We start from the raw sequence: 17895 nt of genomic DNA, 5'->3' as shown, positions 1-17895 counted from the left end.
ATAATCAAATTAATTAAATATAATTAAATTACGTTTCCCTTCTTTTTCATTTATCTGTACAAAGGTATGTTGATATAATGCGAGTTAAAATGAAAAAAAAAATTATCGATTAACACAAGAATAAGATGCTTTGCGGCATTTACAGAGGAGAGTATAAAAAATTACAATTTTTTTTTAAAGATATTTAACTTCGTATTTATTCGGTTAATCAATCTCCAATCTTTTAAAACTACCGTCCACACCGAACAAACTTTCCGTATTTTGGCATTTCTCCACTCGCAGAGATTCATTCACCCGTCCAACAAGTTCGTCGTATTGAAACCATTCGCGGAATTCTTCCAATAATTTGACGTGCTTTGTAACTATTTCCTCGATAGATCCCGCTTTTCCGCCGTATTCGTTTGGCAAAGCTTCGATGGGCAGAAACTCCTGCACAGTCTCCAAGCTTGAATGGAAGTGCACCTAAAATTATATATATATATATATATATACCGCTCGTTTTCTCACTTTTTCTCTTTTTTTCATTTTTCTCACACATAACTCTAGTATGATCGAAGAACACATTGCTAACTTACAAGCTTGAGCAATTCTGCTTTCGCAAAAGGCTTTATCATATTCAATAGCGTGTCTATTATGGGCACAGTATTGAATATGTGTATAGCTTTTAATCGAACTGGGATAGCTTCTTGTACATAGTACAATATCTTCTTTAGATTCATTAAATTTAAACGAGCGATATGACCAAAGGATAAACCCGATGCGTCCATGATGATAACTAGTCCCTCACTGGTGCCTCTTATCACATTTTGTACTTCACATGTCATAAATAAATACTTCATACACTCAAGATAGTCAAATTTACTTGGATCCGGATCCAAAAGCTTGCCAAACGTCACGATGTATCCCTTTTTAGTTTTCTGCTCCAATGGTACAGCCGCCCTATGTTATCGGAAGAATCTTTCTTATATTGTTTGGCATAATTTTTATAATGTTTCTTTATAAGAAACTTTATAAAATTTTTATAACATGATTATTCTTTTCGATATTAATAATTTAACACGAATGAAACTCACACGACGGTGAAAGTCTTCCGTAGTTCTTTCCATGCAATCGGATCTCTATTGGAGAACACTTCCGGCATATGCGTTCTTGAGGTAAAAAAATTGTCTATTGTCTTTTTGGTCGACTCTAGATGGTAATAATTGCTATGAAGAAATAAAACAAAATACATCATCTCTATATTTGGTAAATGAGGTTGCTTGTCCATCCAATCTTTCAACATTTGCAGATCTGACATTTTGAGTTCCGGATTCCGTTTGCACTCTTCTTCTATAGTGACGTATCGAGTCGGCAACGTTATACTTGACATGGTTGTAACACTCGAAAGTAGCCTGTAGAGGGAAATTTAACTTTGTTTATATTTTTTTTTCCACGAACTTTGCAAAAAAAGGATGAACGTGGACGTATATATGTGTGTATATACCTCGTAATGTTGTAATAATTATTTTAATCAATCAAAAGAGTACATATATATATATATATCAAAAGGGAAATTTAACTTTGTTTATATTTTTTTTTCCACGAACTTTGCAAAAAAAGGATGAACGTGGACGTATATATGTGTGTATATACCTCGTAATGTTGTAATAATTATTTTAATCAATCAAAAGAGTACATATATATATATATGTACTCTTTTGATTGATTAAAATAATTATTACAACATTACGAGAAAAAAGGAACAATTTTAGCCAAAACAATTTTCTTTTAATTTATCAAAATTAATTTACAAACTTACGGCAGAATGCTGTTCACTATATTAATGCGTGTGTACGATACTCTTGTTGATATCTTTATTTAATAAAAATATATTCGTCTAATATATGTCGGTTAGATATACTAGTATACATTTATTTATTTAAAAAATCTATGTTTTTGTGTAAAGCCATATAATTAGATAGAAAGATACAAATATCGAATAGAAAAGGTACAAATTTATCTATTGGAGATTCTAGCATTCACATATTTTAAACATATTTAAAATTTATGTGATTTTTTTTAATAACATTGACCTTTTATGCTATGTTTATTTGAATTGGCAAATATTTCTTGTTTTAAGTAGTGTTTTTTTCTGCTTTTTACAAAACTTAAGGTGTAAATGTAGAATACTATTTAGAAATACAAATAAACATGCAAAAACTATAAATAAAAATTATTAACTTTATTTAATTTTGCTATTATTTAAGCTGGTTCTGGATAGGATTATTTTATATTTGTCTGAAATATTAATAAAAGAATTAGAAAACCACGCACACATTAATACATATGTACATACCGGTAAAAACTTTAAAACAAATTGAAAACGATAAGATGGCTACAGAAATAAATATTTAAATGGCATAATGTCACTATTTCCAAAGTAAAAATCTTAGCATTTTACCTGTACACCGTTATTATATATTTATTCACCTCTTTTTCTATATAATATATAATATTATCGATTGTTGTATAAATATTAAAAACAATTATTTATCAGAACCACTCATTTAAGAATAATTTTACATTTGCGTATACGGGGTGTCGGTATATATTGATTTTTCTTGCATTTGCTAATCTGCGATAGTATATTTTCCATAGTTAGTTGGAACGTACAGTTAATTGTTTTCAAAAGTTGAAATAATATTTTTATTCAGTAAAAAAAGTTATATCACATTACGATATTTCTTGACCGTTTATTCACAGATGAATCTGTCCTACAAATCCAGGTAATGTAGCGCAGAATAACGATATACGCACGAGATAAGTCGACGGCTTACTGATTTCTCGAGGAGAATGTTCAAACGTTCCCAACACGTTGAGAAAGCCGTCCAATGCAAGAATGATTGTCCCAAGATTGCGCAGCACGCAGAAAACATTCTACGTATTCTATATATATACTCGCAATCAAACAGTGAACGTCAGATTTCAAATGAGGTTCAACATTATTAAGCGAATAACAAAAAACATATTGTTTTTATCTTATTTAAACGGCGTGTCATCTCATTGCCATCTTGGCCAATCTTATTTAGTTAGTCTTATGTTAGTTAGATAAACTCTGCTTCGTTTTTTTCCCTATATAAATATAATAACGTAAAATATATTATAATTCAGTTATGGCTAACGGTCTTAAGAACTCGATTGACAGAATTAATCTATCATATGTGCATACAAACGTGCGTATGTAGAGTGTGTATCTCATTAATATAACGATTATTCTTATCTCATTAAGATTTGTAATTACGGGAATGTCAATTATATAAAATATGCATATTATAGATTTTCTTCTTCCAGTTTTTCTTTTAATAACGCGTTTAATTGCGCTTGACGAGCATAAATGCCACAAGATTATCATAATTTGAAATCTTGAGTCGTAAAGTTTTGCTTATTTAACTTGGATTTTGTATAATACGCGGGATGACACTACAATTTTTGTCAAATGTCATCTATGTCGGGCATTATAAACGTGTATAAATGGTTTTGGTAAATATTCGGATTAACTTACACATCACGGATCGTTTTCATTTTTACATATTCTGTAGAGGATACATTCCTAAGTAATACACGCTTTATAATAAAGTTGAATTATATCAAGGTCAAGATCAAGATTGGGGCTAAATCCCATTTTAATCTTAAAATGTTATTTTTACAATACTTCAAAATCGCATATCTCTGGAACCAGAAGAGAGCGCCACAAAATTCAAATCGTGTACTTAGGAATGTATCTTCTACAATATATGTAAAAATGAAAATGATCCGTGATGTGTAAGTTAATCCGAACATTTACCACGGTTTCTTTTTAACTTTAATATATACAATATGTAAATTTTAATATCTGTGGATAAAAAGTATCATTAAGGTGATGCCGGACCGTCCTGTTTTACCGGACATAATAATTTACTTTGCAGACCGAAATTTTTTTATTGGTTACATGAAATAAGAAATCCTTTTCCACGATTAAAGTATATACATCAACAAAGTGGGAACCTTGCGCTTTTACGTTGAAAACGAAGAAAATCTAAAAAATTACAGTTTTTTTACCGGCGTTTTGCGTCAGGTCGTAACAATATTTGCTTAATATAAAAGTTTTGCAGTTTGTATGTACAAAATAAGATAGGTTCCCACTCGGAAATGCATGAAAGAATATAAGTGAACGTTTGAAAATGTATTTAGAAGCCTAGTAAAAAACATTTCGGTGTGCAAAATTTTTGAACATTTATTCTAGATTTTATATATAGCGTGTATTTTAGCTGTCATATATTGCATATTATTATTTTGGAATAAAACTTTTGATCTTGCTCTAGATAATCGGGGATTACTCTTGCAAAAACACTTTTAGTTTTGGATTCATGAATCCAAATTAAACTTTAGATTATATCGGTATCATCGTTATTATGCGTCTTATTTATGTTACTAGCATATAATTGCGTTGTAAGCGTCGCATCTTTTATTTACTCTTTACGATTATGGTGCACATATATTGGAACCATTACATATTTAAAACAAATATAACCGCGAAAAAACAAAGAGATTTTAAGTAATATTTTCAATAATATTTGATTATTGGCTGCATTCTCGATGTAAAGGAATTGAAAAACAAGTCAATCTATATCGAGTTTTTTGAAACTTCCTTCGACACCGAACAAATCCATCGTCTTGCTTTCGCCCACTCTCAAAGCTTCGTTCACCCGACCTGTAGCTTCATCTTTCAAAAACCATTCCCGATAATCCTCCAACTTTTTCAATTGTTCCTCGTGCTGTTCTTTCAGCGGCTTAGCTTTTCCACCTAAACTTATGTCGCACGGGAACGCTTCCGATGGTATAAACTTCGCGAGCGTATCCTTTGTTGGATGAATATGCAACTAAAAATATTTGTCATTATCAGACACACTCACACGTGCACGTACGCCCCCTCCCTTACACACATACACACATTATTATTCATAAATAAAAATATCCTAATTTTTCTCACCACGTCCATCAACTCCTTCTTCATGAATGGCTTCATCATCGCCAAAATAATATCCATAACCGCGTTGGTATTGACAAAATGCAGACCCATGAGTCTGATTGGTATAGCCTCTTGTAGATAATAAAGATATTTCTTAATCCCTATAGGGCTGAGACGACCAGCGTGGGCCAAGGTGACACCTTCCATGTCCACGACAATTATATGGCCCTTGGCGGTTCCTTCAGTATACAGCCACATATCCATCACCATACAAAAGTACTTTATAGCATCGTTGTAAACAAAATGCGATGGTTCATAATCTATTAGTCTTGCATAGACAAGTTTGTATCCTTCTTTCGTTGGCATTGACAATGTGATCTGTGCTCTTTTTAAATAAATTTGATCATTTTAAAGTACATGATTGTTGTGTATGTATGTGAATTAATTGAATTATATGTATACACACATATGTAAAGGGGACGTACATTTAGATAATGAAAATAAATTTCATCTATAATGTCGACTCTATAATAATCACTTAAAAAGAAATGAATGATTATGTTATGATTAAATTTACGTTTTTTAATTTCAATGACAACTTCTAGTATGACACACACATGTTGTTATGCAACATTCTTTATCATGTAAATATTATAGTGCAGATTTCTCTATTTCAGACAAACGAAATCTTTTACGACACATTTGCAATCAATTATGAGAATTTTTGTATCTAAAACGAAATATTCGCGTTGCGAAATCGGCTGACGCTTGACATTATTTGAATACACTCACTTACTTATTTACACACACACACACACACACACACACACACACACACACACACACACATATTAAAAGAAGAAACTTTTAATATATTTCAACAGATATTTGAATACTTACGTAACTCTAAATGCTTCTCTCAACTGTTTCGTTCCAAGTGGATCTCTGTCGGAGAAAAATTCTACAAGATGAGTCCTGGATGTATAATATGCCTCGATAGTATTCTTAGCAGCTTCGATACGATAGTAATTGCTGTGCAGAAACAATACGTATTCACTGTCTAAGATTTTCGGAAGATGCGGTTGTTTCGCGCACCAGTCTTTCAAAATTTGTATGTCGGAATCCTTCAACTCGGGATTTTTCTTCTTCTCCTCGTCGTAGGAAATTCTCTTGTTCAGGGACATGGCGTTTTCTTCAATCTTCTGCTAATTGTACAAAAAAATGTTTGACATTTCTTAAAAATGATGATTATTTCAATTATCTGAAATATTGTCTTTTTTAACTAGATGTGGTCCTTGATCAATATAACGAAAATAATGAAATTAAATTAATTTAATAGTATGAGACGTGAATAAATTTATTAAATAAGAGTGCTTTAAATAACATACGAAGGAGACGAAAGGCAATCGAGAGCCAGCGCGGTAATTTGTGCGCTTATATTTTATTACAATCAAATTACATTGATATTTTAATTAACAATAAGTGATAGACACAATCATATATATATATATAAATTGCAATATTATATAGAATACTTATTTGTTCCAAGATTATGCGCGAATTCTGCTGCGTGCTGTTCTTCATCAACTCTCTGAAATATCACTATGCGAAACTATTTAAAGACTTGTATCCTAAAGCACCAAGATAATACTGGAACCGGTTAGCTTACTCAGCATAACTGTAATCATGAATTAAGTTCTTGACGAGAAAATTATGGGCTGGTACGCTATCTTTCCAAGTCTAAAAAAAAACACATGTTTTTCCTTTATATTTATCCAACTTTGTTATTTTATCTGTGTCATCATATTATTCATAATCGGGTCTTAAAACAGCTAGTGAGTATCCATATATTCACTAACAACTCAATAGAACTATAATCGCCAGAAATCATCATAAGATATAATCTCATTGCAGTAACCTGACGGGAATAGTTATTATTATTGTCGCTGGAGCAAAAAATCATTATATCAATAAAAATAAGCAAACGCACATTGTTTTGCACATTAAATTACAAATAATTTGAATAATAATTAATGATTAAATAATTGTATATAAAGAAATGAGAGAAGATATTCGTCGTTTTATAAGTGGATATAAACGTTATCAGTAAACTTACATGTTTAGTTAAAAGAGACAATATTTCAAATAATTGAAATAATCATCATTTTTAAGAAGTGTCATAAACACTTTTGTATAATTAGCAAAAGATTGAAGGAAATGCCATGTCCCTGAATAAGAGAATTTCCTACGACGAGGAGGAGGAGAAAAATCCCGAGTTGAAGGATTCCAATATATAAATATTGAAAGACTGGTGCGCGAAAAAATTGCGCTCAAATTAGTTCCTTAGCCAAGTTTGGCGCTGCGTTCGGTGTTTGTTAATGGCACGGTCTTTACCATAGACATAGTATATCTCATAGACATAGTATATCTAGACCGAGCGTTTGCCTTTATTTAAGGAGTGGGGGTAAAGATACACGTAGAAAAGGACATACTCTGTTTCGTGCCCCTTGCGTTCTCTCTCGCTCGCACCTAGCATGACGAAAGAGAGCGCTATGCTCTGTGCGAGCGAGAGAGAACGCAAGGGGCACGAAACAGAGTATGTCCTTTTCTACGTGTATCTTTACCCCCACTCCTTAAATAAAGGCAAACGCTCGGTCTAGATATACTATGTCTATGAATCAATACAACCGTAATCAAAGAATAAACTTTGCTATAGTAACGCAACATAATGAAGAATACGAAAAATTAATGGGGCGCCATCTTTAAAATAATACAGCCAATGAGAAACAATGTTTTCTTACTGTGTTAAAGTTACGAATCTATATAAATTATCGATCAATGATTCAATCGATAATCATAGTAAAGTCCGCCATCTTTAAAATAATATAGCCAATGAATAACAATGTTTTCTCACTATGTTAGTTACGAATCTATATGAATTATCGATCAATGATTCAATCGATAATCATAGTAAAGTCCGCCATCTTTAAAATAATATAGCCAATGAATAACAATGTTTTCTCACTATGTTAGTTACGAATCTATATGAATTATCGATCAATGATTCAATCGATAATCATAGTAAAGTCCGCCATCTTTAAAATAATATAGCCAATGAATAACAATGTTTTCTCACTATGTTAGTTACGAATCTATATGAATTATCGATCAATGATTCAATCGATAATCATAGTAAAGTCCGCCATCTTTAAAATAATATAGCCAATGAATAACAATGTTTTCTCACTATGTTAGTTACGAATCTATATGAATTATCGATCAATGATTCAATCGATAATCATAGTAAAGTCCGCCATCTTTAAAATAATATAGCCAATGAATAACAATGTTTTCTCACTATGTTAGTTACGAATCTATATGAATTATCGATCAATGATTCAATCGATAATCATAGTAAAGTCCGCCATCTTTAAAATAATATAGCCAATGAATAACAATGTTTTCTCACTATGTTAGTTACGAATCTATATGAATTATCGATCAATGATTCAATCGATAATCATAGTAAAGTCCGCCATCTTTAAAATAATATAGCCAATGAATAACAATGTTTTCTCACTATGTTAGTTACGAATCTATATGAATTATCGATCAATGATTCAATCGATAATCATAGTAAAGTCCGCCATCTTTAAAATAATATAGCCAATGAATAACAATGTTTTCTCACTATGTTAGTTACGAATCTATATGAATTATCGATCAATGATTCAATCGATAATCATAGTAAAGTCCGCCATCTTTAAAATAATATAGCCAATGAATAACAATGTTTTCTCACTATGTTAGTTACGAATCTATATGAATTATCGATCAATGATTCAATCGATAATCATAGTAAAGTCCGCCATCTTTAAAATAATATAGCCAATGAATAACAATGTTTTCTCACTATGTTAGTTACGAATCTATATGAATTATCGATCAATGATTCAATCGATAATCATAGTAAAGTCCGCCATCTTTAAAATAATATAGCCAATGAATAACAATGTTTTCTCACTATGTTAGTTACGAATCTATATGAATTATCGATCAATGATTCAATCGATAATCATAGTAAAGTCCGCCATCTTTAAAATAATATAGCCAATGAATAACAATGTTTTCTCACTATGTTAGTTACGAATCTATATGAATTATCGATCAATGATTCAATCGATAATCATAGTAAAGTCCGCCATCTTTAAAATAATATAGCCAATGAATAACAATGTTTTCTCACTATGTTAGTTACGAATCTATATGAATTATCGATCAATGATTCAATCGATAATCATAGTAAAGTCCGCCATCTTTAAAATAATATAGCCAATGAATAACAATGTTTTCTCACTATGTTAGTTACGAATCTATATGAATTATCGATCAATGATTCAATCGATAATCATAGTAAAGTCCGCCATCTTTAAAATAATATAGCCAATGAATAACAATGTTTTCTCACTATGTTAGTTACGAATCTATATGAATTATCGATCAATGATTCAATCGATAATCATAGTAAAGTCCGCCATCTTTAAAATAATATAGCCAATGAATAACAATGTTTTCTCACTATGTTAGTTACGAATCTATATGAATTATCGATCAATGATTCAATCGATAATCATAGTAAAGTCCGCCATCTTTAAAATAATATAGCCAATGAATAACAATGTTTTCTCACTATGTTAGTTACGAATCTATATGAATTATCGATCAATGATTCAATCGATAATCATAGTAAAGTCCGCCATCTTTAAAATAATATAGCCAATGAATAACAATGTTTTCTCACTATGTTAGTTACGAATCTATATGAATTATCGATCAATGATTCAATCGATAATCATAGTAAAGTCCGCCATCTTTAAAATAATATAGCCAATGAATAACAATGTTTTCTCACTATGTTAGTTACGAATCTATATGAATTATCGATCAATGATTCAATCGATAATCATAGTAAAGTCCGCCATCTTTAAAATAATATAGCCAATGAATAACAATGTTTTCTCACTATGTTAGTTACGAATCTATATGAATTATCGATCAATGATTCAATCGATAATCATAGTAAAGTCCGCCATCTTTAAAATAATATAGCCAATGAATAACAATGTTTTCTCACTATGTTAGTTACGAATCTATATGAATTATCGATCAATGATTCAATCGATAATCATAGTAAAGTCCGCCATCTTTAAAATAATATAGCCAATGAATAACAATGTTTTCTCACTATGTTAGTTACGAATCTATATGAATTATCGATCAATGATTCAATCGATAATCATAGTAAAGTCCGCCATCTTTAAAATAATATAGCCAATGAATAACAATGTTTTCTCACTATGTTAGTTACGAATCTATATGAATTATCGATCAATGATTCAATCGATAATCATAGTAAAGTCCGCCATCTTTAAAATAATATAGCCAATGAATAACAATGTTTTCTCACTATGTTAGTTACGAATCTATATGAATTATCGATCAATGATTCAATCGATAATCATAGTAAAGTCCGCCATCTTTAAAATAATATAGCCAATGAATAACAATGTTTTCTCACTATGTTAGTTACGAATCTATATGAATTATCGATCAATGATTCAATCGATAATCATAGTAAAGTCCGCCATCTTTAAAATAATATAGCCAATGAATAACAATGTTTTCTCACTATGTTAGTTACGAATCTATATGAATTATCGATCAATGATTCAATCGATAATCATAGTAAAGTCCGCCATCTTTAAAATAATATAGCCAATGAATAACAATGTTTTCTCACTATGTTAGTTACGAATCTATATGAATTATCGATCAATGATTCAATCGATAATCATAGTAAAGTCCGCCATCTTTAAAATAATATAGCCAATGAATAACAATGTTTTCTCACTATGTTAGTTACGAATCTATATGAATTATCGATCAATGATTCAATCGATAATCATAGTAAAGTCCGCCATCTTTAAAATAATATAGCCAATGAATAACAATGTTTTCTCACTATGTTAGTTACGAATCTATATGAATTATCGATCAATGATTCAATCGATAATCATAGTAAAGTCCGCCATCTTTAAAATAATATAGCCAATGAATAACAATGTTTTCTCACTATGTTAGTTACGAATCTATATGAATTATCGATCAATGATTCAATCGATAATCATAGTAAAGTCCGCCATCTTTAAAATAATATAGCCAATGAATAACAATGTTTTCTCACTATGTTAGTTACGAATCTATATGAATTATCGATCAATGATTCAATCGATAATCATAGTAAAGTCCGCCATCTTTAAAATAATATAGCCAATGAATAACAATGTTTTCTCACTATGTTAGTTACGAATCTATATGAATTATCGATCAATGATTCAATCGATAATCATAGTAAAGTCCGCCATCTTTAAAATAATATAGCCAATGAATAACAATGTTTTCTCACTATGTTAGTTACGAATCTATATGAATTATCGATCAATGATTCAATCGATAATCATAGTAAAGTCCGCCATCTTTAAAATAATATAGCCAATGAATAACAATGTTTTCTCACTATGTTAGTTACGAATCTATATGAATTATCGATCAATGATTCAATCGATAATCATAGTAAAGTCCGCCATCTTTAAAATAATATAGCCAATGAATAACAATGTTTTCTCACTATGTTAGTTACGAATCTATATGAATTATCGATCAATGATTCAATCGATAATCATAGTAAAGTCCGCCATCTTTAAAATAATATAGCCAATGAATAACAATGTTTTCTCACTATGTTAGTTACGAATCTATATGAATTATCGATCAATGATTCAATCGATAATCATAGTAAAGTCCGCCATCTTTAAAATAATATAGCCAATGAATAACAATGTTTTCTCACTATGTTAGTTACGAATCTATATGAATTATCGATCAATGATTCAATCGATAATCATAGTAAAGTCCGCCATCTTTAAAATAATATAGCCAATGAATAACAATGTTTTCTCACTATGTTAGTTACGAATCTATATGAATTATCGATCAATGATTCAATCGATAATCATAGTAAAGTCCGCCATCTTTAAAATAATATAGCCAATGAATAACAATGTTTTCTCACTATGTTAGTTACGAATCTATATGAATTATCGATCAATGATTCAATCGATAATCATAGTAAAGTCCGCCATCTTTAAAATAATATAGCCAATGAATAACAATGTTTTCTCACTATGTTAGTTACGAATCTATATGAATTATCGATCAATGATTCAATCGATAATCATAGTAAAGTCCGCCATCTTTAAAATAATATAGCCAATGAATAACAATGTTTTCTCACTATGTTAGTTACGAATCTATATGAATTATCGATCAATGATTCAATCGATAATCATAGTAAAGTCCGCCATCTTTAAAATAATATAGCCAATGAATAACAATGTTTTCTCACTATGTTAGTTACGAATCTATATGAATTATCGATCAATGATTCAATCGATAATCATAGTAAAGTCCGCCATCTTTAAAATAATATAGCCAATGAATAACAATGTTTTCTCACTATGTTAGTTACGAATCTATATGAATTATCGATCAATGATTCAATCGATAATCATAGTAAAGTCCGCCATCTTTAAAATAATATAGCCAATGAATAACAATGTTTTCTCACTATGTTAGTTACGAATCTATATGAATTATCGATCAATGATTCAATCGATAATCATAGTAAAGTCCGCCATCTTTAAAATAATATAGCCAATGAATAACAATGTTTTCTCACTATGTTAGTTACGAATCTATATGAATTATCGATCAATGATTCAATCGATAATCATAGTAAAGTCCGCCATCTTTAAAATAATATAGCCAATGAATAACAATGTTTTCTCACTATGTTAGTTACGAATCTATATGAATTATCGATCAATGATTCAATCGATAATCATAGTAAAGTCCGCCATCTTTAAAATAATATAGCCAATGAATAACAATGTTTTCTCACTATGTTAGTTACGAATCTATATGAATTATCGATCAATGATTCAATCGATAATCATAGTAAAGTCCGCCATCTTTAAAATAATATAGCCAATGAATAACAATGTTTTCTCACTATGTTAGTTACGAATCTATATGAATTATCGATCAATGATTCAATCGATAATCATAGTAAAGTCCGCCATCTTTAAAATAATATAGCCAATGAATAACAATGTTTTCTCACTATGTTAGTTACGAATCTATATGAATTATCGATCAATGATTCAATCGATAATCATAGTAAAGTCCGCCATCTTTAAAATAATATAGCCAATGAATAACAATGTTTTCTCACTATGTTAGTTACGAATCTATATGAATTATCGATCAATGATTCAATCGATAATCATAGTAAAGTCCGCCATCTTTAAAATAATATAGCCAATGAATAACAATGTTTTCTCACTATGTTAGTTACGAATCTATATGAATTATCGATCAATGATTCAAGACCGCAGCCATAGTATATCTAGACCGAGTGTTGAGGATTGGGGGCCGATGCCCACGTAGAAAAGGACATACTCTGTTTCGTGCCCCTTGCGTTCTCTCTCGCTCGCACGTAGCATGACGAAAGAGAGCGCTATGCTCTGTGCGAGCGAGAGAGAACGCAAGGGGCACGAAACAGAGTATGTCCTTTTCTACGTGCACCTCGGCTCCCACTCCTCAACACTCGGTCTAGATATACTATGTCTATGGTCTAGATATACTATGTCTATGGTTTCTGCACACAGGACGCGGAAACGCTCGCCGGTAGTCAATCAATTTTTTGCTCTAATGGAAAAGTTGTAAGTTGATTGACTACCGCGTCGCCTTTTGCCGCGCGACAAACGTTCCGTGTCCTGTATGCGTATGTAGGAGCCATATGATCGACGAGCTATGATCAGAAGTGCGTTCGGAAATCTTACTCGTGGGGTAGAATAGCTTTGAATTAACCAATCAGAATAAAGAAATCTTCTGTCCTGATTGGTCAATTAAACGTCACTTTGTTCCAGAAGAAGACGAAAAAATCCAAAAAGAGGTGAAGAAGACAAGTGAGGGATTGTAATCTTATAAGCTTATAATCAAAGTTTATAATCTTGTCTCTCGGAATTGTGCACGTTGTGTGTTGTGTTGTACGTTTTGTATGTTTTGTTAGTCCTTGTGACATTTTGCTGTCGAGATAACACACAATATTTAATACACAATTAATACAAGTTGATGTACTATGAATCGATTGGATGATCCGCCGGGGCTCATGAAAAGCAGAAAACCATCTTTCATTGGGATGAACGGTGGGATGATTGTTTGTAGTCGTGTGTTTATCACACCTATGCTAATCCTTAAGATAACCTGTATTAACCGAATTTTTCTAAATTACGGTTATACAACGCTTTTAATGTTAAACGTTGATTAAAAGAAATTTGAAAATATTATTTGACGTATTAAATGCTCTAGCTTTAATCTCATGTTATACGTGTTAAACAATATAATAGCCAATTTTTCTATCTAATTGCAATTTTGCTGCAGAGTCAATTAATGAGTTTTCATCTTTGATTTTATCTCAATAAGGATGAAACTCGAAATTAGTTTTGTTTTAGGAGCCCCAGAGACGGATGATCAACAGCGATTACGGTTTCAGATTGAATTAGAGTTTGTACAATGCCTTGCTAATCCAAATTATCTGAATTGTAAGCAGAATGATCATTGTATTTTTCAGACTGTTAAAAAAGATCTTCATCTACGATAAATGTATAATGGTAGTTTTAGCACAACGTGGCTATTTTAAAGACTCAACATTTATCAATTATCTCAAGTATCTATTATATTGGAAAGAGCCAGAGTACGCAAAATACTTGAAATATCCCATGTGCTTGTATTTTCTGGATTTATTGCAATATGAGCACTTCAGACGAGAAGTTGTGAATTCTCAGTGCACAAAATTTATTGACGATCAACAGATTCTGTTGTGGCAGCATTACACACGACGTCGAACGAGACTTTTGCAAACGGCTGCTGAGCAAACGCAACACATCAATCCTCAGAATAATGGTATCGCACAACCCAAAGTTCCCTAAAATTTCAACTTTCATCATGTTCATTCCACATATTCAGAAAAGTGAACATAGATTTTTACATTTCACATGATTTTTCCAATATGATATTTTTGTGTAAGAAATGATAAAGAAATGATATATTGTTTGACTGTGATAATTTATGAATTCTCTCACATTTCTGTAAACTAATAAAATAATATCTCTTTCTCATATATATATATGTATATATATTATTTATTAAATAATATCATTAAAAAATATTTGCAAAAGATATTTGTGTCGAAAGACTTTTCTTTCATTCTAATGTTCAGTTTATTACATTATAATGAATGATATACATATATGTACTTGGATACAGTAAAATGCAATCATCCATTACGATACATTATATTTGCATAAGCTATTTTTAAATTCTGTTATATGTACATTAAAAATTATCTATATTATCATCATATTATTTTAAAACGGACATACGAGTCTTGCCTTTACCGAGTTATCATGAATCTCTTCTTTATAGATGTTTGCCATTTTTTATACTTGAAATTAAAATAAATACCTATTACCGCGAATGTAATGGAATCATTGGATTCTTGCACAATTTTTTATAATATTTTTATATAGAAAAACAGAGAGAGAGAAAGATAATATGCGGATGATATTTATTTAGTAAAAATGAACATACTTTATACACAAAATTATTTTATAGATTATTCGATATTTTTATTTTCCGTGAAATTCACCAGAATTCCATTGCCAGCATCTACCCAGTCCTCTGAAAAGAGTTTCTCCCTTAGAATTTGTTTATCTGTCAAATTGTTTTCTGTATCATTTTCTATATTAACGCTATCTTTCTTGCAATTGCTATCATCGATTATATCCTCCACACTCGTTATTCGGTCTGGTAAAATTCTGTCGAGAGTCTCGGGTAAAATCAGAACCAAAAGTCCGCCGATGAGGCACAATATGCCAACAGCCAATAACGGTACTGGAAGTGGCATATGTTGTTCCTGATAAACAGATCATTCGTATTTCTTTGATACTTGTATATTGATTAGCTGATCTCGCGATTAACGGTTTTCGATTTATAAAAAGTAGTACCAATCAAAAGATACACATTGTAATTTTGAAATAAATAAAAATAAATGAGGGGCATTTTGATACTATACCGACAGCAGCGAATGTAGGATGCTTAGATTGCCGAGTTTTGCGAATACCACGCATAAACCTAAGCAACTACCTCGTATCACTGTTGGGAATGTTTCAACGGTATACAAGTAAGCAATAGATATGGTACCCGTGACAGTCATTTTGCCAAATAGCAACATTATCGTTTTCGCAAGATCTGAAATAAAGGTTTTATATATATTTAAATAACTATCTCTTTCTCTTACTATCTCATATTCTGTACAGAGAAGCTTAGCACGTAAATTCTTATATATGAATATATAAAGATATTTTGTAGAATATATTGTGTATATGTATAATATCTCAACCATCAACTATAGGAAAAACTATCTTCTTCTTATTTTACATACCGATCCACGGTGTAGTGGTAGTTTTTAAAATGAGAAAGATTGCAATTAGAATACACACGGCACCATTGAAGGACTGGTATATGCACATAGACAGCCGTCTACCATATTTAGATACTACAAAATATATAAATGTGTACGTTGCTATCTCGAGAACTCCTCCCACAGCAAATGTTATATGCCTATTAACCGGAAAATTTGGCGTCAAATCGTCAAGTATGCTGCATGCCATCGCAGATGTCCACCTTAAATGAAAAATTATTGATCAAATTTTTTATTTGCGAGCTCAATCCTTTTATATTTCCTTGACTGTAGCATAAATATGGGTGATAGAGTACATAGATAACAAAAAACATATTTTAAAGAGCGTTTATGATGCGCAAAGAAATATGAGATATTTATATTTTTAGATATGATTTTACTAGATATTTGATCTTACTAAATTCTCTACATATACAGCTTTAATATTTAATTTTGATCGGATTTCCATGTTTTTAATTTCTAGATGATTGGAATTAACTTTATTTGTGTTTAGTATCTTGAAGAATATATTTATAGTATTTTTATTTAAATAAAAAATTGACAAAGTTAAAAATTGAAAAAGTACTAAAAATATCTTATTATATTTTGAAAATGTTCGAAATCCATTAGAAAAATTCAGATTCAAATAATTTTATTCACTCACTTTTGCGCGTGTGCGCGACTCAAGGCATTTATATATATATATATATACATATTAAGAAATAATTTTAAAAATGGGAGACCGAGGTTAAGAAAAAAATTTACCATTGACAAATCATTATAACTCCGTGTTTTCTTAACGTCAATGATTCCGACATGTTCTTTAATATTGAGCTCATCTTGTTCGTCTGCTTCTTCTTATTTTCCGTCTTTTGTTCATTTTCGTTCATGTTTTCTTTCTTTATTCTACGCAATACTACCTCTGTATCTTTTAGGGAAACTTCTTTCTGATCACTTGATTGAGAAATTGTTCTCGAGTTTCGATCGCAAATCGAACTGGAAGGCAAATTTTTCTCGTCGAAATTTTTCGCGGAACTTGGCGTTTCTCGATGTAAATCCAGGGTAAAAAAAGTGTTTTCCAAGTTTACCGAATTGGTTTTCGAAGTTCTTTCTGCAATAAATTTATTTGATTAAAATGTATAGTGTTTCTTTAAATTATCGATTAAAAAGCAAAATTTATTTGCACAATAAAACTATGTGCGTTAAAAAGTATATTCATTACAAGTGCACCTATAACTTTTCGTTCAGTTGGCTCTGAGCGGTT

General features: G+C 30.8%; 4 protein-coding genes across 10 annotated transcripts in view; 1 reads left to right on the top strand and 3 right to left on the bottom strand.

The window, feature by feature from the left end:
- Nucleotides 1-167: 167 nt before the first annotated feature.
- On the bottom strand, nucleotides 168-2972 carry LOC115238310 (alpha-tocopherol transfer protein-like). 4 transcript variants are annotated; one of them, XM_029812006.1, is made up of 4 exons: nucleotides 2797-2972; nucleotides 1074-1391; nucleotides 576-939; nucleotides 168-462 (listed from the first exon to the last, which is right to left on the bottom strand). In XM_029812006.1, the coding sequence occupies exons 1-4, from the start codon at nucleotides 2913-2915 to the stop codon at nucleotides 205-207; spliced, it is 1059 nt and encodes a 352-aa protein (XP_029667866.1). In that variant the 5' UTR covers nucleotides 2916-2972; the 3' UTR covers nucleotides 168-204. The 4 variants fall into 4 exon arrangements, with proteins under 4 accessions (XP_029667866.1, XP_029667868.1, XP_029667867.1 ...); XM_029812008.1 differs by having other exon boundaries at nucleotides 174-462; nucleotides 2817-2953; XM_029812007.1 differs by having other exon boundaries at nucleotides 174-462; nucleotides 2441-2890.
- Nucleotides 2973-4262: 1290 nt separating this feature from the next.
- LOC115238311 (alpha-tocopherol transfer protein-like) lies at nucleotides 4263-6688 on the bottom strand. 4 transcript variants are annotated; one of them, XM_029812014.1, is made up of 5 exons: nucleotides 6523-6688; nucleotides 6083-6192; nucleotides 5888-6019; nucleotides 5009-5372; nucleotides 4461-4898 (listed from the first exon to the last, which is right to left on the bottom strand). In XM_029812014.1, exons 2-5 carry the CDS (start codon nucleotides 6169-6171, stop codon nucleotides 4638-4640), a joined length of 846 nt encoding a protein of 281 aa, XP_029667874.1. In that variant the 5' UTR covers nucleotides 6172-6192; nucleotides 6523-6688; the 3' UTR covers nucleotides 4461-4637. The 4 variants fall into 4 exon arrangements, with proteins under 4 accessions (XP_029667870.1, XP_029667874.1, XP_029667872.1 ...); XM_029812010.1 differs by having other exon boundaries at nucleotides 4263-4898; nucleotides 5888-6192; nucleotides 6523-6679; XM_029812012.1 differs by having other exon boundaries at nucleotides 5888-6189; nucleotides 6523-6682.
- Nucleotides 6689-14075: 7387 nt separating this feature from the next.
- Nucleotides 14076-15288, top strand: LOC115238355 (mediator of RNA polymerase II transcription subunit 31). Its single transcript, XM_029812093.1, has 3 exons — nucleotides 14076-14316; nucleotides 14623-14712; nucleotides 14786-15288. The coding sequence occupies exons 1-3, from the start codon at nucleotides 14250-14252 to the stop codon at nucleotides 15097-15099; spliced, it is 471 nt and encodes a 156-aa protein (XP_029667953.1). The 5' UTR covers nucleotides 14076-14249; the 3' UTR covers nucleotides 15100-15288.
- Nucleotides 15289-15723: 435 nt separating this feature from the next.
- Nucleotides 15724-17895, bottom strand: part of LOC115238333 (organic cation transporter protein-like) — a gene marked incomplete at its 5' end in the record, with an annotated part of 5978 nt that continues 3806 nt past the window's right edge. The window contains 5 exons of the mRNA XM_029812058.1: nucleotides 15724-16085; nucleotides 16245-16420; nucleotides 16614-16855; nucleotides 17397-17742; nucleotides 17862-17895. Coding sequence (XP_029667918.1) covers nucleotides 15786-16085; nucleotides 16245-16420; nucleotides 16614-16855; nucleotides 17397-17742; nucleotides 17862-17895 — 1098 coding nt within the window. The remainder of the gene's footprint in view (nucleotides 16086-16244; nucleotides 16421-16613; nucleotides 16856-17396; nucleotides 17743-17861) is intronic.

Source organism: Formica exsecta, unplaced genomic scaffold, assembly GCF_003651465.1.
Source record: "Formica exsecta isolate Colony F162 unplaced genomic scaffold, ASM365146v1 scaffold333, whole genome shotgun sequence".
Classification (NCBI taxonomy): domain Eukaryota; kingdom Metazoa; phylum Arthropoda; class Insecta; order Hymenoptera; family Formicidae; genus Formica; species Formica exsecta.
Note: the sequence above shows the minus strand (reverse complement) of the source record. Positions and strands in the feature narration are given on the sequence as shown.

Excerpts from the sequence above, each read along its gene's own strand:
- LOC115238310 (XM_029812006.1), bottom strand. The coding sequence starts at position 2,915 with ATGTTTTCTGCGTGCTGCGCAATCTTGGGACAATCATTCTTGCATTGG. Across the intron at positions 940-1,073 it reads CGGAAGACTTTCACCGTCGT|GGCGGCTGTACCATTGGAGC; the intron begins GTGAGTTTCATT and ends CCGATAACATAG. Across the intron at positions 463-575 it reads AAGCAGAATTGCTCAAGCTT|GTGCACTTCCATTCAAGCTT; the intron begins GTAAGTTAGCAA and ends ATATAATTTTAG.
- LOC115238311 (XM_029812012.1), bottom strand. The coding sequence starts at position 6,171 with ATGTCCCTGAACAAGAGAATTTCCTACGACGAGGAGAAGAAGAAAAAT. Across the intron at positions 5,373-5,887 it reads AGAGAAGCATTTAGAGTTAC|AGCACAGATCACATTGTCAA; the intron begins GTAAGTATTCAA and ends TTATTTAAAAAG. Across the intron at positions 4,899-5,008 it reads AGAAGGAGTTGATGGACGTG|TTGCATATTCATCCAACAAA; the intron begins GTGAGAAAAATT and ends AAATATTTTTAG.
- LOC115238355 (XM_029812093.1), top strand. The coding sequence starts at position 14,250 with ATGAATCGATTGGATGATCCGCCGGGGCTCATGAAAAGCAGAAAACCA. Across the intron at positions 14,317-14,622 it reads ATCTTTCATTGGGATGAACG|GAGCCCCAGAGACGGATGAT; the intron begins GTGGGATGATTG and ends GTTTTGTTTTAG. Across the intron at positions 14,713-14,785 it reads TAATCCAAATTATCTGAATT|TTTTAGCACAACGTGGCTAT; the intron begins GTAAGCAGAATG and ends GTATAATGGTAG.